Here is an 18798-nt window from a genome sequence, read left to right as displayed (position 1 = left end):
TTATACACTAAAAAAGGCATGAGTTTCCGAGGCTACTACTTCTTTGACGGGGGGCAATTTGGAATTGCAGATATAATATCTGTCTGTTTTCTTAAATGTCATCATGATTTGAGTGCGTGCATGGGGATCTCATTTTAAATAAGCCTTTGTGTTTTTATGAGCGATCCATTTTAGAGGACCTAGTATTTTTTTTTTTTTTTAAACGTTTTGTTTATTACGGGGCCAGAGCTCTGCTCTGGAACCGTATTGTTATTGGCAGTATTCTGTCACTTCTTCTTCTTCTTCTGCCACTTTTCGCAGTTCTGGCTGAACCGTGCAGTCGCTTTTTACGAAACTCGGCCATATGGTAGATGGTCATGAAAAACGATCAAAAAATAATTCTCACAATCTTTCGTCAAAAGGTGGCGCTATAGCACTCAATTGAAAATGCCAACTTTGAACAGGTACAACTCATGCCCTGTTTGACCTAGAGCCATGAAACTTGGATACACATATGCGTCTCCTCATGCTGAACAACTTTCACCCTCTGACTTTTGACCTCTGACCTTTAGATCTCCCACCATTTTGAATTATATGAAAAACAGTCATTGGCTCCAAACTTCTGCATTTTTTCACTTATGGAAAATCCGTTGGAAATGTTTGTAGGCAGAGGTCCAAAGTTCAAGTGTGAAACGTTTCGTGCAGATTGCTCAAAAATCCCAGGAGGAGATAGATTTTAACTATTACAGTTTTATGAACATTATTCATCTGTGCCTAAAACATACATGCAGACTCACATTTCTTTGAAACTTTGCAGAAATGTACAGGGTCATTCCAAATATCACTGAAACCAATCTTACTCCAATTGGCCAAAAGGGGGCGCTATAGCAATTTTTTGAAATGGCAGACTTTAAACAGGCATAAGTCATGCCTCGTTTGGCCGAAAGTCGTGAAACTTGCTTACACATGTGCCTTGACTCATGAGGAACACACGTATCGATTTGACCATTAAGCTCCGCCCTTAGATTTTCCGCAATTTTGAGCAGTTTGAAAAATACTTTTTTTTGCCAGTTCTGGCTTAACCGTGCATGCGCTTTTTACGAAACTCGGCCATATGGTAGATGCTCATGAAAAACTACCAAGAAATAATTCTCACACTCATTCGTCAAAGGGTGGCGCTATAGCACTCAATTGAAAGTGCCAACTTTGAACAGGTACAACTCATGTCCTGTTTGACCTACAACCATGAAACTTCGATACACACATGCGTCTCTTCATGCCCGACAACTTTCGTGGTCTGACTTTTGACCTCTGACCTTTAGATCTCCCACCATTTTGAATTATATGAAAAACAGCCATTGGCTCATAACTTCTGCATTTTTTCACTTATGGAAAATCCGTTGGAAATTTTTGTAGGCAGAGGTCCAAAGTTGAAGTGTTAAACGTTTCGTGCAGATTGCTCAAAAATCCCAGGAGGAGATAGATTTTAACTATTACAGTTTTATGAAAATTATTCATCTGTGCCTAAAACATACATGCAGACTCACATTTCTTTGAAACTTTGCAGAAATGTACAGGGTCATTCCAAATATCACTGAAACCAATCTTACTCCAATTGGCCAAAAGGGGGCGCTATAGCAATTTTTTTGAAAAGGCAGACTTTAAACAGGCATAAGTCATGCCTCGTTTGGCCGAAAGTCGTGAAACTTGCTTACACATGTGCCTTGACTCATGAGGAACACATCTATCACTTTGACCAGTAAGCTCCGCCCGTAGATTGTCCGCAATTTTGAGCAGTTTGAAAAACACTTAAACCCAGGATTTTTCAGCTATTTGCGTGAAACTGTATCATCTGTGTAATCTCCTTTTTCATAGTTCCTTGTCTGTTGGTCCAATGGCGTCTCCCTTAAATGAGTGCCTCACAATCTCAAGGTCGCCAGTTCAAGCCTCACTTGATGCAGACTTAATTTAAGTTGAATTGCAAACAACATGACTGTATCAATGAATACATGTGCAAATGGTAAAGATAACCTGAAATGCTTATTTGAGAGATTTCTCAATGTATGACATACTTCATTCTGAAAATAGCCGATCTACAATCTCAAAACTTTTCAGATAGCAACGTGTTTCTGAGCTTGTAGATCGGCTGCTTTCACTGTTTTCGGTAGCGAGGAGACATACAATTTCTCTATTGGTAAATGGTTTGTGAACGAGTGATCTTAGTGTTGGCTTGGTTCATGACAGAAGGCAAGAGTTTATGATCTTCAACAGACAACATCAGCCTGGACAAAGCTATAGCACTATAGGTAGTGTTGCAGCCTATTAGCCTATCATGGGGCGGCCATAGCTGGGTGGTTAGCGAGCACGCCTAGGGAACCAGAGGCCCTGGTTGCCCCAGGTTCGATTCCAGGCCATCCCAGCATATGCGTCGATGAAATGAAATTTGTCCCTGAGCAAGACTCTTAACCCCTAATTGCTCACAGGTTCTCATTGGAAACAAGACCACAAGGACTTTCATGAACGACCTGTTAAAAGGAATTATCCTTATCCTAGTCCGAAGGTTGAGAGTTCGATTCCTGTTAATGGCAATAGGTTGAGATGTCCAATCTATCCATTCTGTTTCCATCTCTCTCTCTCTCATCAATCTATTCCGTTTCCATGTCTCTCTTCAATCTATTCCGTTTCCATGGCTCGCTCTCTCTCTCTCTCTCTCTCTCTCTCTCTCTCTCTCTCTCTCTCTCTCTCTCTCTCTCTCCAGTTTCCATCTCTCTCTCTCTCTCTCTCTCTCTCTCTCTCTCTCTCTCTCTCTCTCTCCAGTTTCCATGTCTGTCTGTCTCTCTCTCACTGGCCCCGTATTATCGCTGCTTGCAGCTATATTTCGTTTTTGTTATTTTACATACTCATAGGTAGTACAGACACTTACTGAAGCAACTAAGCAAATAAACAGAGTATCTCCAAACAGTGAGAGTAAGATATAAACAACATCCAAACAAAACAAAACAAAAAACAGACAACACTCACAAAGAAAATAATAACAGACAACAAAACAAATACACAACGTAAAATCTCCAAAAACATGTATGTATATAGAAAACAGTCCATGATCTATAAACGCTACATCGAGTTAGGCACAGGTCATTGAAAGCAATTGTACATGTCAGTGAGGTGATAAGCAGGCACACACCAAGGGTTCATCATATATCAGATTGGATGGGCGTCTGTAAAACATCAGAAATAGTATCAAATATAGATGACCAATAAGAGTGTAAGGAAGGACAGGTCCAAAACATATGAAAAAGATTGGCTGGAGCCTGGTGGCATCTATCGCACGTTGGGTCAACATCAGCATAAATCCTGGCTAACCTGACCTTGGTCCAGTACACTCGGTGAAAGAATTTACATTGCAATACCCCGTGTTTCGCACATATTGATGAAGTATGAACACGATCCATAATGGCATTCCAGATTGCGTCAGGAATATCCTCCCCCAAATCGTCGGCCCAAAGGGTTTTATATGCAGTGGTTGATGGTAAATGAAGATCAAATAATGTGGTATAAAGCGAGGATATCTTCCCCTTAAGGGTAACAGGAGCAGATGCTATAAGTATGTCTACGGGTGAATTAGGTGGAATAGTCGGGAAACTGGTAAATTTCCTACGAACAAAATCACGGGCTTGCACATACCGGAAAAAGTGGGTTCTAGGCAGATTATACTTTCTAGAAATCTGTTGAAAAGAAGCAAAGGTGCCACCATCAAACAAATCTCTAACTGACTTAATGCCATGATCATTAGAGGACCTAGTATTGTGAATTGTACTTCCATGTACTGTTTCCATGTTTTTTTCTAAATAAAGTATTCAATCAATCAATCAATCAATCAATCAATCAATTTTACCCACAAGTGAGTAGTGTAAGGTACTACTGCCAAAACAGTAATATACCATATTACTATGTATTCAGTTCTAAAAAGAGCTGGCTAAACAGATTGTGTTGTTGTATATCTCAACAACACTATAACATATATAGAACATGTAATATAATATATTACTCTTGATTCCAAGTAATACAATATTACTACTTTTTTTAACTAGTAATATGTAATAAGTAACATATTACTCTCCTGAGTAATAATGCCCAACATTGGAAACCAGTGAAACAGACATTTACGCAATTAAGTGTGAAAGTTAATGATAATTATGATAGTTGTTGTTGGATAAACATGGCCTAATTTCCGGTCAGAGAAATGCAGCTAATTCCGTTGATTCCAATTAACAGTGTTTATTGACAGCTCAGTAACAGAGTATTGGAATAAAGTGTATGATAGACATACAGAGATACATTCTTAAAGACAGTGCACAGCAGGGAATTTTACACAGCCGCCCCCACATTCATCTTAATGTGTAATAAGCTAAAATCCTGCTGTGCTAAGTGGGGCTATAGTATCATCCTTGGGCATCTTCGGCAGCTGGATGAGTTTGGTCAGGGGAGTATATACTGTCCCTTCAATGGAAGGGAAGCTGATCGGCTTCTACCGTCAGCACCAGCTGTCATGGTGATTTCTTTACTGGCAGGACGGTATTTTAATGACGTCACGCGCATGGCACGCGCACACCACGCGCATTTTATTTTATACCTTACATTAGGAAACCTGTTTGTATAGGAAATGTTTTTTAGCTTAGTTTTAGTCTTTTTAAACTATTAAAAATTCAAGGAATGCCAAGAATTATAGAGCTGAAACTAAAAGTTTGCTTTGAATGAGTATCTTTCTTTTCTTCGATGGTGGCTGAGGCATTGTTGCGTGCAGATGCACTGGCAGCAGCAGCTACTGAAGCCAACAATGCTGTGTACCGGCTCTGCGTGTAGCCTATAGATGCGAGGTGTGAGGAATCTGAGGATTCACACTCACTTGTAAACCTGTTACGCAAAGTAGCCATTTGGGTACTTGACTCGTGAATCTACGACGGGGGCACGTTCTAGCGTGCCGTACCGTGTGCGTGAAAACATTACTGGCCACACGCCGTCCTACTCCGTGTGGCCTCCGTGACACCACTGGTCAGCACCCTGATGAACAAAGGATACAATGCCGATTTCGCCAGAGTCCTCTGGGCAGCTGGTGGTCAATGACCATGACGGCTGGACCCACAGCAAGGTCTGGAGTGACTGGGCCGTACACAGCCTGGGGTCGAGATGAATCCAGCTGCCCCATCAGCAGGTTTGGAGATATGGGGTCTGGATCAACTAGATCAGAGTCCTTAACCAGAAGCTGTGTGGTCGGATGATCAGGAGCGATTACGATGGGGTTTGAAGGCTGTCGTCGGGCAGACCAGCAGCCGACACGGATGAGACCCACTGTTCTGTTGGGTCTAGTCCAGGGGAGAGTGTACTGAGTTGACTGTTTGGGTTAACCGGCCGAGTCGTCCGACCCAGTTGTAGTGCCTTTACCTCTGCTGGGAAGCTCTTATCTTGGGCCTTCTGGATGAGAGAGAGCTGAGCTCTGTGTCAATGCAGGCCGAAGCAGACATAGGGAGTGCAGCTGCCCCATGCAGGACTGTCTCTGGCTGGTCAGTTATGCTTAGGTAGGCACCAAAGGTCTGGTTCCGGGGCTTGTTCTGGCACTGATTCATGCACTGTGGGGCTAGTAGGCCTCTGAGCCGAGGGAATATACTGGACCGAGGGAGAAGTGACTACTGAGGAGTACATACGGGAGTCATTGAGGAAGTTGGTGGGTCCTTGCACTGTCCGTCCCAACTGTGTGCGTACACAGCTATTGGGCCATCTTCTGGACCCATGCATACTGGTTGGATAGGAGTGATTAAGGAGCATGTTTCAGATGAGCTAAATGGGCTGGCTAAATGTGCGGGGACATACAGTACATACACTATTGCTCTTGCTCTTGAACGTCCATGCAAATACTGATTCATTCATTCGTTTATTTATTTAATAAATGTTCTACCTCCTCCCAGGAAAGTAAAGCTGTGAAAACATTTCTACACTAATGCAAAAAAAAAAACACAGGAGGGGAGAAAGGAGGATGTATTCAGATTACGAAGTATGTTCTACTTTGTCAGACCTCATTTTTGTATAATCTTTTATCAGTGTATCTTATCATGTGTATATGTGCGCGCATGTGAGTGTGTGTGTGAGTGTAACTGCCTTCGTACACAGAGAACTTAACCGACCGGCGGTTCTTAAACCCGGTGTGCGTATCGCAGAGGAGAAGGTGTGGGGCCTAACGTGAAGTCGGTCAGATCGGTGGTTAATGTCCAGAACTGCCAATCTGACTGATATGTCCATATATAGGCATATATGGAGTCCAGAACAGCTGATCCGACCAATATGCCCAAACATGGGCATTCGTCCATGGGCCCAGGCCAGAATTTCACTCAAGATGGCAAATTCTAGTTGTTGTTTTTTTAAAAGGTCTATCGCTAGACAATATTTCAACATGATAGCCCTTCCCAAGTGGTAGCTTAGTCCCAGTTATCAGCCTTCATTGACACCAACCATAGATCCACAGAATGAACAAAATCTTTTTTTGAACAGAACATGTCATACAGAGAAAAAAAAATATTATTCAATCTCTTTCATTCACTTATTTAACCACATGAACCCTAGCTTGCCTCTGGGGCAAACATTCAGCAAGTGGCATATACAAGCTCACAACACCTCACGTTGTGACACGATGTGAACATGTGGAGCAGCTATTTTCAATGAAGAGATTTGGTGTAGAGTGAAAATATTATACAGTACTATTATACTTTCAGTATATTATACTATCAGTTTCCCTTCAACTTCTACATCCTCCTCCTCCTCCTCCCTCTGATTGCTGCAGGTTTCCCGAAACCAACTACATGCACAACGGTTTACAGTGGGATTATGCATTTCTTGTTTCCCACTCCAGATTGCATGGCTGATGTTATAGTTTCATTGAAAGAACAAACACATCAGTGTCAGTGGACTGGGTTGCAAAATCGTGGGATAAAAATGTAAGTAAAAAAAAAAAGAAGTGGGCACAGCAAATGTGGGGGCAGCAAAAACCTGACCCTTAGGTCAATTCATTGTCTAGACCACTGTTTCCCAAACAGTGGGTCGGGAGCCATCTTTGGGTCATGGACCAATGTTTATGGGTCGCAAGTAAATATCTCCTATTTTTCCATTTCCTACATATAAAAAATATATAAGATTTTTAGAAAAAAGTTTAAACCAAGAAATCACAACTATTTATCAAATAAAAACAGTTCCAACATTTTTCAAAAGTATTTCATTAATGGAATGAAAACATAGCAAAAATAGCAGATCTACAAACTCACAACGCGCCGCGAAGCATCGCGTTGTTGTATGTCTGCTGTTTTCACTAGTTTGGGTTTGGTCTTGAGCTAAAAAGTTTGGGAACCACTGGTCTAGAATTATGAATTGGCCTTTCATTTCAAGTACAGACAGAGTACAATTGGATCACGGGTCCATTGGGTTCCATACACTCTCAGAGTTACCAATTATTTAGCTGGGGAACCCCTGGAACTCCCTTAAGGACCCATTAGGGTCCCCCGGACCCCACTTTGAGAACCACTGGTCCAGAGACATAGCATACATGGACCCGACTCCACTGGGGTCCTGTGACGGCCACACTAAATCACTGCACATAAACGTGTCAGTGATATATTCTCATAATTCCCTTAACCTCAGCTCTCTTCTCCTTTGTTGACACTCAAATCAGCTGCTCTTCCACTCATCCATTTGATTCTGTTCCATTTCTTTCCTTTCGGTGTCACCACGGCCTGCCGATGTCCACGGTGACGTTGGTGTACAGCGGCTCTCTTTCTGTCTTCACCACCTCGTAGGACAGAGAGCTGATCCCGTCTCTTGTCATGGTCTGGAATGTGTTAGGGAGAAGGTGCCATCTCTCAGGGTTTTCTTCGTTATTTTTGTCTCTCGCATGAGGGATGTTTTTGGTTTCCCCCACCTCTCTGTCGGGACGTGACACGGACATGCCTCTAAACCCAATCCTCTTGTAAATGTTGTCGTCCTCTCCTCCCCATCCCCAGTACCTGTTTGGGAAACCGTTGATTTTCAAAAACTGCTCTTTGCTCATCGAAAATACACCTCCAAAGAAATTATAATATGGTAAATTGAAGTCAAATTGTTCAATTGCTACAGACAGGTGTCTGGGTTGGCTGAAGCAGCGGTATGTGTTCCGGTCATCCATTGGAATCAGGTCTGCGTCGCTGAACACAAAGCAGTCGTAGTCATAATCTTTCAGCGCCTCTGTGTAACCGATGTTCAACAGCTTAGCTCTGTTAAATGTCCCGTCTCCATGCTGGTTGATGACGTACACCCCATAGTGCAGTTTCTGCCGCTGGAGGAAGGGGTGGAGGTGGTGGAGCAATCGTTTGAGGTGCTCGTCTCTGTTTCTGAAGGGGATGATCACAGCTACCTTGTGGGAGGAGTCGCAGTCTTCAGGTTGATGCTGACCGCCAGGCCAAACGTTGGGGTTCTCCTTAAGAGTTTGCTCATGGCTCACACTGGAACTCAACTCCACCCCCTGAGGACCAAGCAGCAGTGGAGAGGTCTCCGGACATGGTGCAGGGAGTGAGACCTGCATGCAAACCAGCAACACCATCAGTTTAAACATCATCTGGAGAAGACTGAAGTTCACAGCCACGGACCTAGGCACGTTGACTCTCAAACCTGTAATCTTTACTTGGCTCCCCCCCTTCCTTTCCCCTCTACAAAACCAAGTATTTTCCGCAGAATGTGGTGATGAGCTGCAAAGAACAAGGGCACTAAAGTACTGAGATTAAACTACTGTAGTTGATGTTAAATATGGCCTTGGGCTGACGTCATGGACCGAAGGGGATGATCACAGCTGACGTCATGGACCTCCATATTTGGGCACAACTGATCGGGCACATCCATATTTGGGGCTCGACTGATGTGAAGATTTCCCATCTACCTTACAATTGGAACCTGCGCCAGAACGGTTGTCAGTATGTCGGTTGTCAGTATGTACGTTGCATCACTCTTGCCAGATTGCATGTCAGTATGTCATCACAACAAACCAACCTGTTACCAAGACGACGATGACGATGAGACGGTCGTCCCGAATATGGACACAACGCCAGTGTGACGCAATCTCACGACAGCATGACATCACATCCTACCTAAACTTTACACTACATCATCACAACAAACCAACCTGTTACCAAGACGACGATGACGATGAGACGGTCGTCCCGAATATGGACACAACGCCAGTGTGTCCACGACAGCATGACATCACATCCTACCTATAAATTCTAGGATGCCGTCAGATCGCACCAGTTCGACGGCTTCCATAGTGATAAATTGCAATAATCTATAACCATAGAAAGAGTCATAAATGCTCATAATCATACTTATAAACTAGGCCCATTCATCATAACTACTTAGGTGATTCCTGCCTTCTCCTTTTCTCCCATTCTGCAGGCTCTGCCATGACAACCTGTGGACCTGACGACGTCGCCACTGTCTTTCACACCATTTCATTCTTATCCACCCTTTACACAAATAAACTGCTAACTTCATCTCCTGCGATTTCAACGATCTTTTCACATTGTACACCACTGCACACTCCCCACAGGTCTGCCATACCAGGTCTGAGTAATCACAAAGTGGGTTTTGGTCATTGGAGAGGTGATGCACGTCACCTCTTTCTGAAGTGGGTACTTTCAAAGCCTGCCGTGGATTTAGGAGAGCACAAAACTCTCTCTCACACTGTGAGGTGCCTGTAAGGTGGCACTGCAAAGTGAACGACGCGTGCACTAATACATTAACATATATGTTTCAGATATATGCACATATATGTGTGCATATATGTGCATATATGGATATATAGTATATGTACATATTATGTTGAAAGACATATATGTAGGGGTTCAATTTTGTTTGTGTGGCATATATGTTAAACATATATGTGTAATACATATATATAAGAGATATAGGTTCATATATTCTCTTTCCGTGTGGGGCCGAAAATAGCCGATCTACAAGGTATCGTGGTATCGTTCAGCGATTGTTCCAAATGCTTCACCTCTCAGGAACGACCAATGGCGTATGGCATACATGGCATCAATAACTACTGCTGTTTTTCTGTCTTCTGTAGGCAGGTCAGGGATGCATGCAACTTTGGTCTCCTCTTTCAGGGCCTTCACAAGGCTTGCCTTGGTACCTGTCCTCATCCTGCCATCTTCCTGGAAGAGGGAAGGGGGGAAGTCACTGCACTCGTGGTTGCCTATAAAGTCAACAAGGTTGAGTTCTCCACCACTGGCTATGATTTGGGTCATGCGCAGGAGGGCAGTAATTTCATTGCTCTTGCCAGGTGCTGAGGTTTTCCCCTTCGATTTTTTTGATTTTGTGTTTTGAGTGTGGAAAGTGTTAAGCTTCTTTATGCTTGTCTTCTTCTGATCACTGGACAGTGATTCACACAGTGCATTCAGACCCAGTTCTTTCACACTCATCAAGTCGTCCTTGACTGTGGAATCAGCGCACTGTCCTAGATATGTTGATCATGGATGATGTGCTCACTGTAAATGGGTTAGTCTCCACTGCTGCCATGACCTTGACTACCATCTCTGCATCCCAGGTTACACGACTCTGACCAGACTCATGGTGTGGGTTGGAGGAGTGGAGGTGGAGCATAGACTTGAGCTCTGCAGAGACAGCTGCAGTGAGTGGTTTTGTGTAGACCCATTTTGTCCGGGCAGCAGGGCTGAGTGTAATGCCATCCAGACCGCTTGCTTCCTTGGCATCAGCATTATAGGTCTGCTCCAGTAGCATGTCAAGAGCAACACTGTTGTGGCTGCCATCTGCTCGTCTGCCAACAAATACACCTGCCATCAGTGCTTCATGTACCTCTGAAGCTGTTTCTGGTAGTTTCTTCATCTCAGCCAAATACAGAGGTAAAGATTGCTGCCCGTACTTGTAGTGGCCTGCTGCAGTGAGGTAGGGTATCATTCTTGCTGATTCACAGAGATGTCCTGTCCAGTCACCTTCCCGATCGTAGTAGATAAACCTTTGGAGAATATCTGACATCTCCAGGAAGGTTGCCCAGAGGACTGCAGTTGGTTGGAAATTCCATGCTACTTAGGATGCCGTTGCCAGGGACTGGAGACACGATGCAGCAGGATCAGTGCAACACGTGACAACAGTGACAGTGAATAGCATTGTACCATAGTATCGTTGGCTTTAGAAGCAGGCAAGACAGCACCATAGAGGTCAAAATGAACCTTTTGTAGGCAACCTCAACTCCGCTTTTACTCTGTTTGTCACTAAGTAGTATATATTTTGTTATGTTACTTGAATGCATACCACTATGTTAATTTGTATAGCCCTAAAGTTGAAGTTTTTGGCAAGTCTTGGAGTGTGCATGTGTCTGTTTATATTGTAGTTAGTTTATTAAAATGATACATAAGATAAATTGTGGGCTTTTTCTCAGATTTTTCTCTGCAATCATCCCCACAACTATAGATAGAATCTGAGCAAACATGTAATACCATACATTATTTATGACTGCAGCCATATTGACAACATAGAAATGGAAGCTCAAACTGACCAAATGTGTTCATATTGCTTAAAAAGCAGACTTTTTGCCATAACAGTTAGCTGTCACTGTAAAAGTCATAGTAAAACTCATTTTTGGGTGGCGTCCATCTTGGAAATATGCAAAGTAAAGGTCCAGACACACCTAATCATAAAGATAAGTATTCCATTGAGTTTCTCATGCTCTGAAACCATGAAATAGACACCAAGTTTGCATTTCTAGCCCATCTGGTTCAAAAGTTATCGCCAAAGCTATTTTCTGATAGGGGCCAATATTGAGGCGGCCATATTGGATTTCCGGGTTGTCCATATAGATTGTGATCCTAGAGAGCAAATGCAGCACCCTAAAAAAAGGTGGTTTTGGCCCCTGGGTACGAGCTAGAGTTTTGCACCACTTCCAACAGAATCCAGGCTGAGCAGGAATATCCACGTCAGTCTCTTCTTCTGAGCTGTTGAGATACAATTTGAGTGGATATCCTGCCTTGCCGTTACCATGAAAACCTGGGGTTTCCCCTAAAAGTGTTGGAGGGTTTGCATGGCAAGATAAACATTCAGCTCATCTTTGGTGCTGGTCCTTGACAGGAACTTGTTTTCCCTTGACACTTCCCTATTTGTGTCCTGTCTTGTCATGATGAGTAGTTGGGGGCTTGACACCCTGGCATCTCTTCCATGTGGCCTCCCTCATGGAAGATGGGAGATCATGGCGGTCAAACACTACATGGATTCCGCTATAACCTTTGGTCTTTGTTGGTAGGGGAAAACATTCAGTGGTAGCATTCTGGTTGCTGTACAACATAACCGAAGTCATCGCCAGTCCTCTTCTGGTTGGAGAGCTTTTTGATTATGGTCATGACCTTGCTCTCTCCACTGAATAAAGTCCACAAGGCCTCCAGTGACCTTCGTGATGTGATTGTGATCAAGTGCATTTTTCCACCCAATTGCACAGAATGGCATCTGATTCTTATTAAAAGTGAAATGTCCATTGACGAATTATTGGTATATCTCTGTATACCTGTGGTCTGCAATTCCTCCCTGGGATTGACCACATGACACTCAGTGAACAGCTTGTCCAGGTTTCCATCAAAGTACCTTTCCATCAGCTTCTCTTTATCCCAGTTGAAGTGACTGAGGAAAATGTGTGTGATTGTCACAGGGTTCTGGATGACCTCGTTGACCTCCTGGATACACTCCACCATATGCTGGACGAGCTGCTCGGTGGTCAACACCTCATAACAGTAGTCCTCCTCATGTCCCGGTCTGTGGCCACTTCCGAAGGAATCGCCACTCTCGTCCTCCCATTCCCTTCCGTCCACCATGCTGCCACTGAGATCCGACTCTTCCAGTTCCGTCATGTCTTCATCGTCCATCTCTGCCTCTTCGTCCTGAATCAGTTGACCCGATTATGGTCATGACCTTGCTCTCTCCTCTGAATAAAGTCCACAAGGCCTCCAGTGACCTTCGTGATGTGATTGATGAAGTGCATTTTTCCACCCAATTGCACAGAATGGCATCTGATTCTTATTAAAAGTGAAATGTCCATTGACGAATTATTGGTATATCTCTGTATACCTGTGGTCTGCAGGGCCTTCATTTCTGCAATTTAGAGGGGAATCAGCCTGGTGTATACTTCTGCTTGTCATGAGCAAAGAAGCACTTGCATAGCGCATTGAGAGAAGAAATGTGAAGTTCTCCAAGGCATGTAAAGGAAACTTACTGTCTTTTTTCTTCCTCCAGGACATTGTTGTACTCTAACTAGCATGGCCTTCTGCTCCTTTACCACCTCTTGATGGTGGCTGACACCAATTTGTCCACATAGAGGTCAAACAGGGCCTGGACTATTTTCATGTGTGCTTCTGGAGCCCTCTTCTTGTGCTTTGCTTCTATGTCTTGTTGTGGTGGGGCCATATACTGTATATGTGCCATTATCATGCAGTTGATCTGTTGTGTCTGCTTCAAGACTGTTAACAGTGTTTGCCATTCATGAGCTAGAGCTGCAATCAAAGACAAAGCACGAAGATCCTCTGTCAAGGGCATCTCAGATGCCAGGATTGAGTTATATGCTGACCAGGTAGGTTATATTGTGATAACCTTTAGCTGCTGGGTGTGGTGGAGGTAGGACTGATGCCTCATATCTTTCAGAGGATCATTTCCAGAAGTAGTGACTGCTAAGCCCTCACGGACATCTTGCTAGGAACCCCGAGAGGGTGACAGGTCATCTGTTGACATGGTGCCCACAACCGGGACATCCTCAGCTTCAGTTGTGCGGATGACGAAACTTGAAAGTAGGGCCAGAGCACTTCTCGTCCATGGTAGGGTTTGATTCCTTCAAGGCTTGTCCCAGGGTTTAAAGTCAGCAAGGTTACATGACTTAGGCTAATTGTGACATTTTATGGACATCTAAACAGACTTTTAAACTGAAAGATCCTTCTCAATAAACTAAAAGCAAAACATTTATATTTAGTCGGGCTGGCACCGGGTGGGCCAGATGTATAGGTGCCAGTCCATTGGCGCCGGCGGTGTGGGACGACACTGCCGGCTCCGGGGCTGGATCGGGCTCGCGCGCTGCCGGCCCAGGCGGCTGGTGCCGGCCCGCTGGGCCTCTGCCTCCCCCTTCCTGCGTCTTGGCCGATGGTGGTACTTATTATTATCCTATTTCGTTTTTATTTGTATTATTATTTTTGTCCTTGAGTTTTGCATCTGTACCCGTATTTGTATTTGTATTTTCTCGATTTCATGTGTCTGTTTATGTGATTCTGTTGTGTGGTTGATGTCCCTGGATGGGTGGGGGAAAGGGGGATAAAAAAAAATCTAATTGTTTTATTGTAATGACTGACACTGTCTAAAACTGGAAAATAATAAAACAAAGAGGAAATTGTAAACAAAAATATATTTATAGCTATTTCTGGGTTTCAGCCTAATTATTTCATAATATTTATGCAAATGTGCTTGATGACAAAAGGTTGCATAATTTCATTATGGCAAGATATGTATAGACTCAGAGTCTTAGATAATCTTTCTAAGTTGACATTAAACATGTATAAATGTCCTTAGTTTGGCCTCAAACATGGACTTACTCTTATATAACCTTTCGTTAAGTAGAAGCAAAGTTACAGCCATGTCCTGTTTTGGGGGAATAATTAGCTAATTATGTATGTATTATTATTATAGGCCTACATGTGTATAGGCCTTTTTTATAACATAGTGTGTGTGTGTGTGTGTGTGTGTGTGCGTGTGCGTGTGCGTGTGCGTGTGCGCGCGTGCGTGCGTGCGTGCGTGTGTGTGTGTGTGCGCGCGCGTGCGCGTGCGTGCGTGCGTGTGTGTATGTGCATATAATGGGGGATAATGGAAAAACAGTGATTGTCCCAAAAAAGTATTAAAGCTACTCAATTGAAAAGGCTATCATGTTTCAAAGTACTTATATGGACCCTACAAACAAACTGGTACCAAAGAGATTCTGGTCTGGCCCATGGACTATATATGGGCATATAAGGGACACGGATAGACGGATACAGAGATCTCAATGTGTTGGCATAACAGGTACGATGGGTACAAGGGGTATTGCATAACCGAGAGGGGTTTGCATTCCCAACTTGAATCGTTCAAGAAAGCAGAGCCATACCGATCTACTTCAAATTCGGGGAATGCATATATCGAATATTTATGGCTTACGGTTGTCCAGAGCTGCGTGCCGACTGATATACCCACATATGGGCATATATTGACAACATCAGGGACCTATGGGCTTAAAAACAGATACAGATTTATCTGTATATGGGCATTATAGGGACACAGATATTGCATAACCAGGTGGATTTTGCATGCATTCCCAACCTGTGTTGTCTGTGTGTGTCTGTGTGTGTCTGTGTGTGTGTGTGTGTGTGTGTGTGTGTGTGTGTGTGTGTGTGTGTGTGTGTGTGTGTGTGTGTGTGTGTGTGTGTGTGTGTGTGTGTGTGTGTGTGTGTGTTTTTATGCATGCCCACACCCCAAGTGGATCTGGGCTGAAACATTCCTTAGTGGTGATGATCTGGGGGAAGGGGTCAAGGGCAATGTTTTGAAATGTGTTATAATACGTTAATAGCAATTTTTAGCACCTTGTAATTTGCATTATCTCTAAATTCTATAGAGAAACTCGAGTCTGTTTGCATGGGGGACATGTACTCAGCCCACAATGTACTCCCACAGGTTCTTCTCATAGCCTTCGTGCACATGCTGTATCAGCGCCCTTCGCCTGCTTTCACAGTATCTGCCCTTATCTTGTACTTTCTGCTTCATGTCCTGCAGGGAATCCTGGCAGAGTTTCCGCTCTAGGTAGCCAGACAGCACATCGGTGGCGTTTTCCAGATCCGCCTGGTTGTTCTCGAATATAATGGACTGGTTGTTCTTCCTGAGGTAGAAGGCAAAGGCGTAGGTGTACATGAGTGTGGAGCGGCACTGTCCCAACACATCCACGGCCGTCTTCAGGAAACTCATGTCGATCCAGGACATGTTCTTCTCTCTCTCCTCCATCATCCGCTTGATTTTAGCGTAGAGATTGTGCTCAAAGCGCAGGCCCTGCGTGTGGTTCATGTAGCGGTTGAAATAGAACAGGTACCTTTCCAAGGCTGCCTTGGATTGATCTACTCTGGCTGCCTTGCTGCCATCCTTATAATTATTGCACTTATGGATACCTACTGCATCGTGTGACATTGAACGCAGGCAGACCCAACAGAACTCAAATTTGCAGCTCTGCTTCCCACACTGTATCCAATTGCAGCCACCATTTTTCTCGAAGGGCGTCTGGCATTTTGGACAGTCCTTGGTATTTGCTTCGATCCAGTTTGAAGTTTCACTGTCATCGTTACACTTCCTGATCCATTTCTTCAGCCGCTTGCACCTGATGGGGTCGTGGCTGTTCTCTCCACAGCTGAAGCAGAACCCACGGCCACACTTGCACCACACAGGCCTGTCATCTGGATAGTGGACTTTGATGACGTGATGGCAGCCGGGTGCAGGACACCACTTTAACAGTCGGTTACACTCTACAAAGCTATTTGTGATTAAATGCTGGTACTTCAACTTCACTTTTGAATCTGTTATGAGACGCATGACCGTATCGTCGTCGACCAATATGTCACATCGATGAGAAGGACAAGAAATGGTCTGTCCCTTTCCTTCTTCCATGATTTTGGCGGTCAAGTAATATCCCCAGCACTCGGTGCAGAAGTTGTGTCCACACTCCAGGCCTGTGAAGTAAGTGTTGGGGTAGTCCAAATAGCAGATCTGACATGGGACATCCTGTGCAGTTGATGTCGTGTTGATCGGAGGACGGGTCTGCAATTCCTCACTGGGATTGACCACATGACACTCAGTGAACAGCTTGTCCAGGTTTCCATCAAAGTACCTTTCCATCAGCTTCTCTTTATCCCAGTTGAAGTGACTGAGGAAAATGCGTGTGATTGTCACAGGGTTCTGGATGACCTCGTTGACCTCCTGGATACACTCCACCATATGCTGGACGAGCTGCTCGGTGGTCAACACCTCATAACAGTAGTCCTCCTCATGTCCCGGTCTGTGGCCACTTCCGAAGGAATCGCCACTCTCGTCCTCCCATTCCCTTCCGTCCACCATGCTGCCACTGAGATCCGACTCTTCCAGTTCCGTCATGTCTTCATCGTCCATCTCTGCCTCTTCGTCCTGAATCAGTTGACCCGTCTCCTCCCATTTGTTCCTCATCTCCCGCCTGTCTCCGTTGAGGGCTGCGATCATCTGGTAGTTAGTTTTGTCCTTCACTTCCTCCAAACTTTCCATTGTCAGGATTGCTGTCCCTGGCTAGTGGACCTGGCTCCAAATCCTTTTAACCGTCTCTTCTGGAGAGACAAGACTTTATGATTCACCAAGTGTTGACACGTTTATTTATATCTCTGAACTCTCTGAAGTTGGTGCATCACAGCTACAGTGAGTGGAAAGAGTATGTTGATGACATCATGATTGCCATGGTAGCAAAAATCTAAACAAGTCAGACCTCTGATGTCACACTCATGTCACCATGACACACTCTGACACTCAAAAACAGCCATTTGCAGTTTTCACACCTCGCTAACAAAAGCTGCCGAGTATCAAGTCTTTTACCCGCGTGAATTAACAAGAAATAACCGACCTGGCTGGATGCATATCAATGGTCCATTGTGATAGCCTGGGACCAGACGAATCTGCTAGTTAAAAAAAGAAATTGCCCTCTGCGATTTGGCTCTGGCACCGTTGTGAATCCATTTCCTGCTCCCGAAGTCTGGGGTGACCAATCAGGGCCCGGTATTCAAATATGGGAGACTGTAATTGGTAAATAGTTGTAGGTCTAACCATTTGCGTCCAGAGCCATTGTTTTGATCCCACCCCTTGGAAAAAAAACGTCCTCATAGAAGCTCCAGACTCATATCCACGCAGTGATATAGTCTGGCTACGCGAGGCTACCATTGTGAATTATGTGAGACCTGCTAAGTGGCCTACTGTAGGTTGAGATGTTCTGTCTGAAGCAGTCAAAAGAGTTGAAAAACAGTGGCTGATGGATTCATGAACTAATTAAATTGACGTCTGCAAGGTAAATGCATCTATATATACAATTTGAATCCTGCGCTATGTCGGTTGTCCGTATGCGACGCCAGTGTGACGGTGTGACGTAATCTGACATCACGATGACAACGCCAGTGTGACGTAATCTCACGACAGCATGACATCACATGACATCACATCCTACCTATAAATTCTAGGATGCCGTCAGATCGCACCAGTTCGACGGCTTCCATAGTGGGTTTTGGTCATTGGAGAGGTGATGCACGTCACCTCTTTCTGAAGTGGGTACTTTCAAAGCCTGCCGTGGATTTAGGAGAGCACAAAACTCTCTCTCACACTGTGAGGTGCCTGTAAGGTGGCACTGCAAAGTGAACGACGCGTCACGCTAGACGTTCGGGCCGCGTAGCGGCCCGAACTTCTAGTATATATATACAATTTGAATCCTGCGCCATGTCGGTTGTCTGTAACGTTGTATGTAGCCAGTGTGACGTAATCTGACATCACGCCAGTGTGACGTAATCTGACATCACGATGAGACGGTCGTCCCGAATATGGACACAACGCCAGTGTGACGTAATCTCACGACAGCATGACATCACGCATGACATCACATCCTACCTATAAATTCTAGGATGCCGTCAGATCGCACCAGTTCGACGGCTTCCATAGTGGGTTTTGGTCATTGGAGAGGTGATGCAC

The 18798-nt window shown here is 44.3% G+C and overlaps 2 protein-coding genes across 2 annotated transcripts; both read right to left on the bottom strand.

Annotated features, from left to right (window-relative positions):
- Nucleotides 1-7744: 7744 nt before the first annotated feature.
- On the bottom strand, nt 7745-8608 carry LOC311055794 (beta-1,4-galactosyltransferase 1-like; the record flags this gene model as incomplete). Its single annotated transcript, XM_084072063.1, has 1 exon — nt 7745-8608. One exon carries the CDS (start codon nt 8606-8608, stop codon nt 7745-7747), a length of 864 nt encoding a protein of 287 aa, XP_083928189.1.
- Nucleotides 8609-15711: 7103 nt separating this feature from the next.
- On the bottom strand, nt 15712-17340 carry LOC311055793 (E3 ubiquitin-protein ligase arih1-like; the record flags this gene model as incomplete). Its single annotated transcript, XM_084072062.1, has 1 exon — nt 15712-17340. The coding sequence occupies one exon, from the start codon at nt 17338-17340 to the stop codon at nt 15712-15714; it is 1629 nt and encodes a 542-aa protein (XP_083928188.1).
- Nucleotides 17341-18798: the final 1458 nt, after the last annotated feature.

Source organism: Gymnoscopelus microlampas (genome assembly GCF_963454915.1).
Source record: "Gymnoscopelus microlampas genome assembly, chromosome: 11".
Classification (NCBI taxonomy): domain Eukaryota; kingdom Metazoa; phylum Chordata; class Actinopteri; order Myctophiformes; family Myctophidae; genus Gymnoscopelus; species Gymnoscopelus microlampas.
This window is presented reverse-complemented; position numbering and strand designations above follow the sequence as displayed.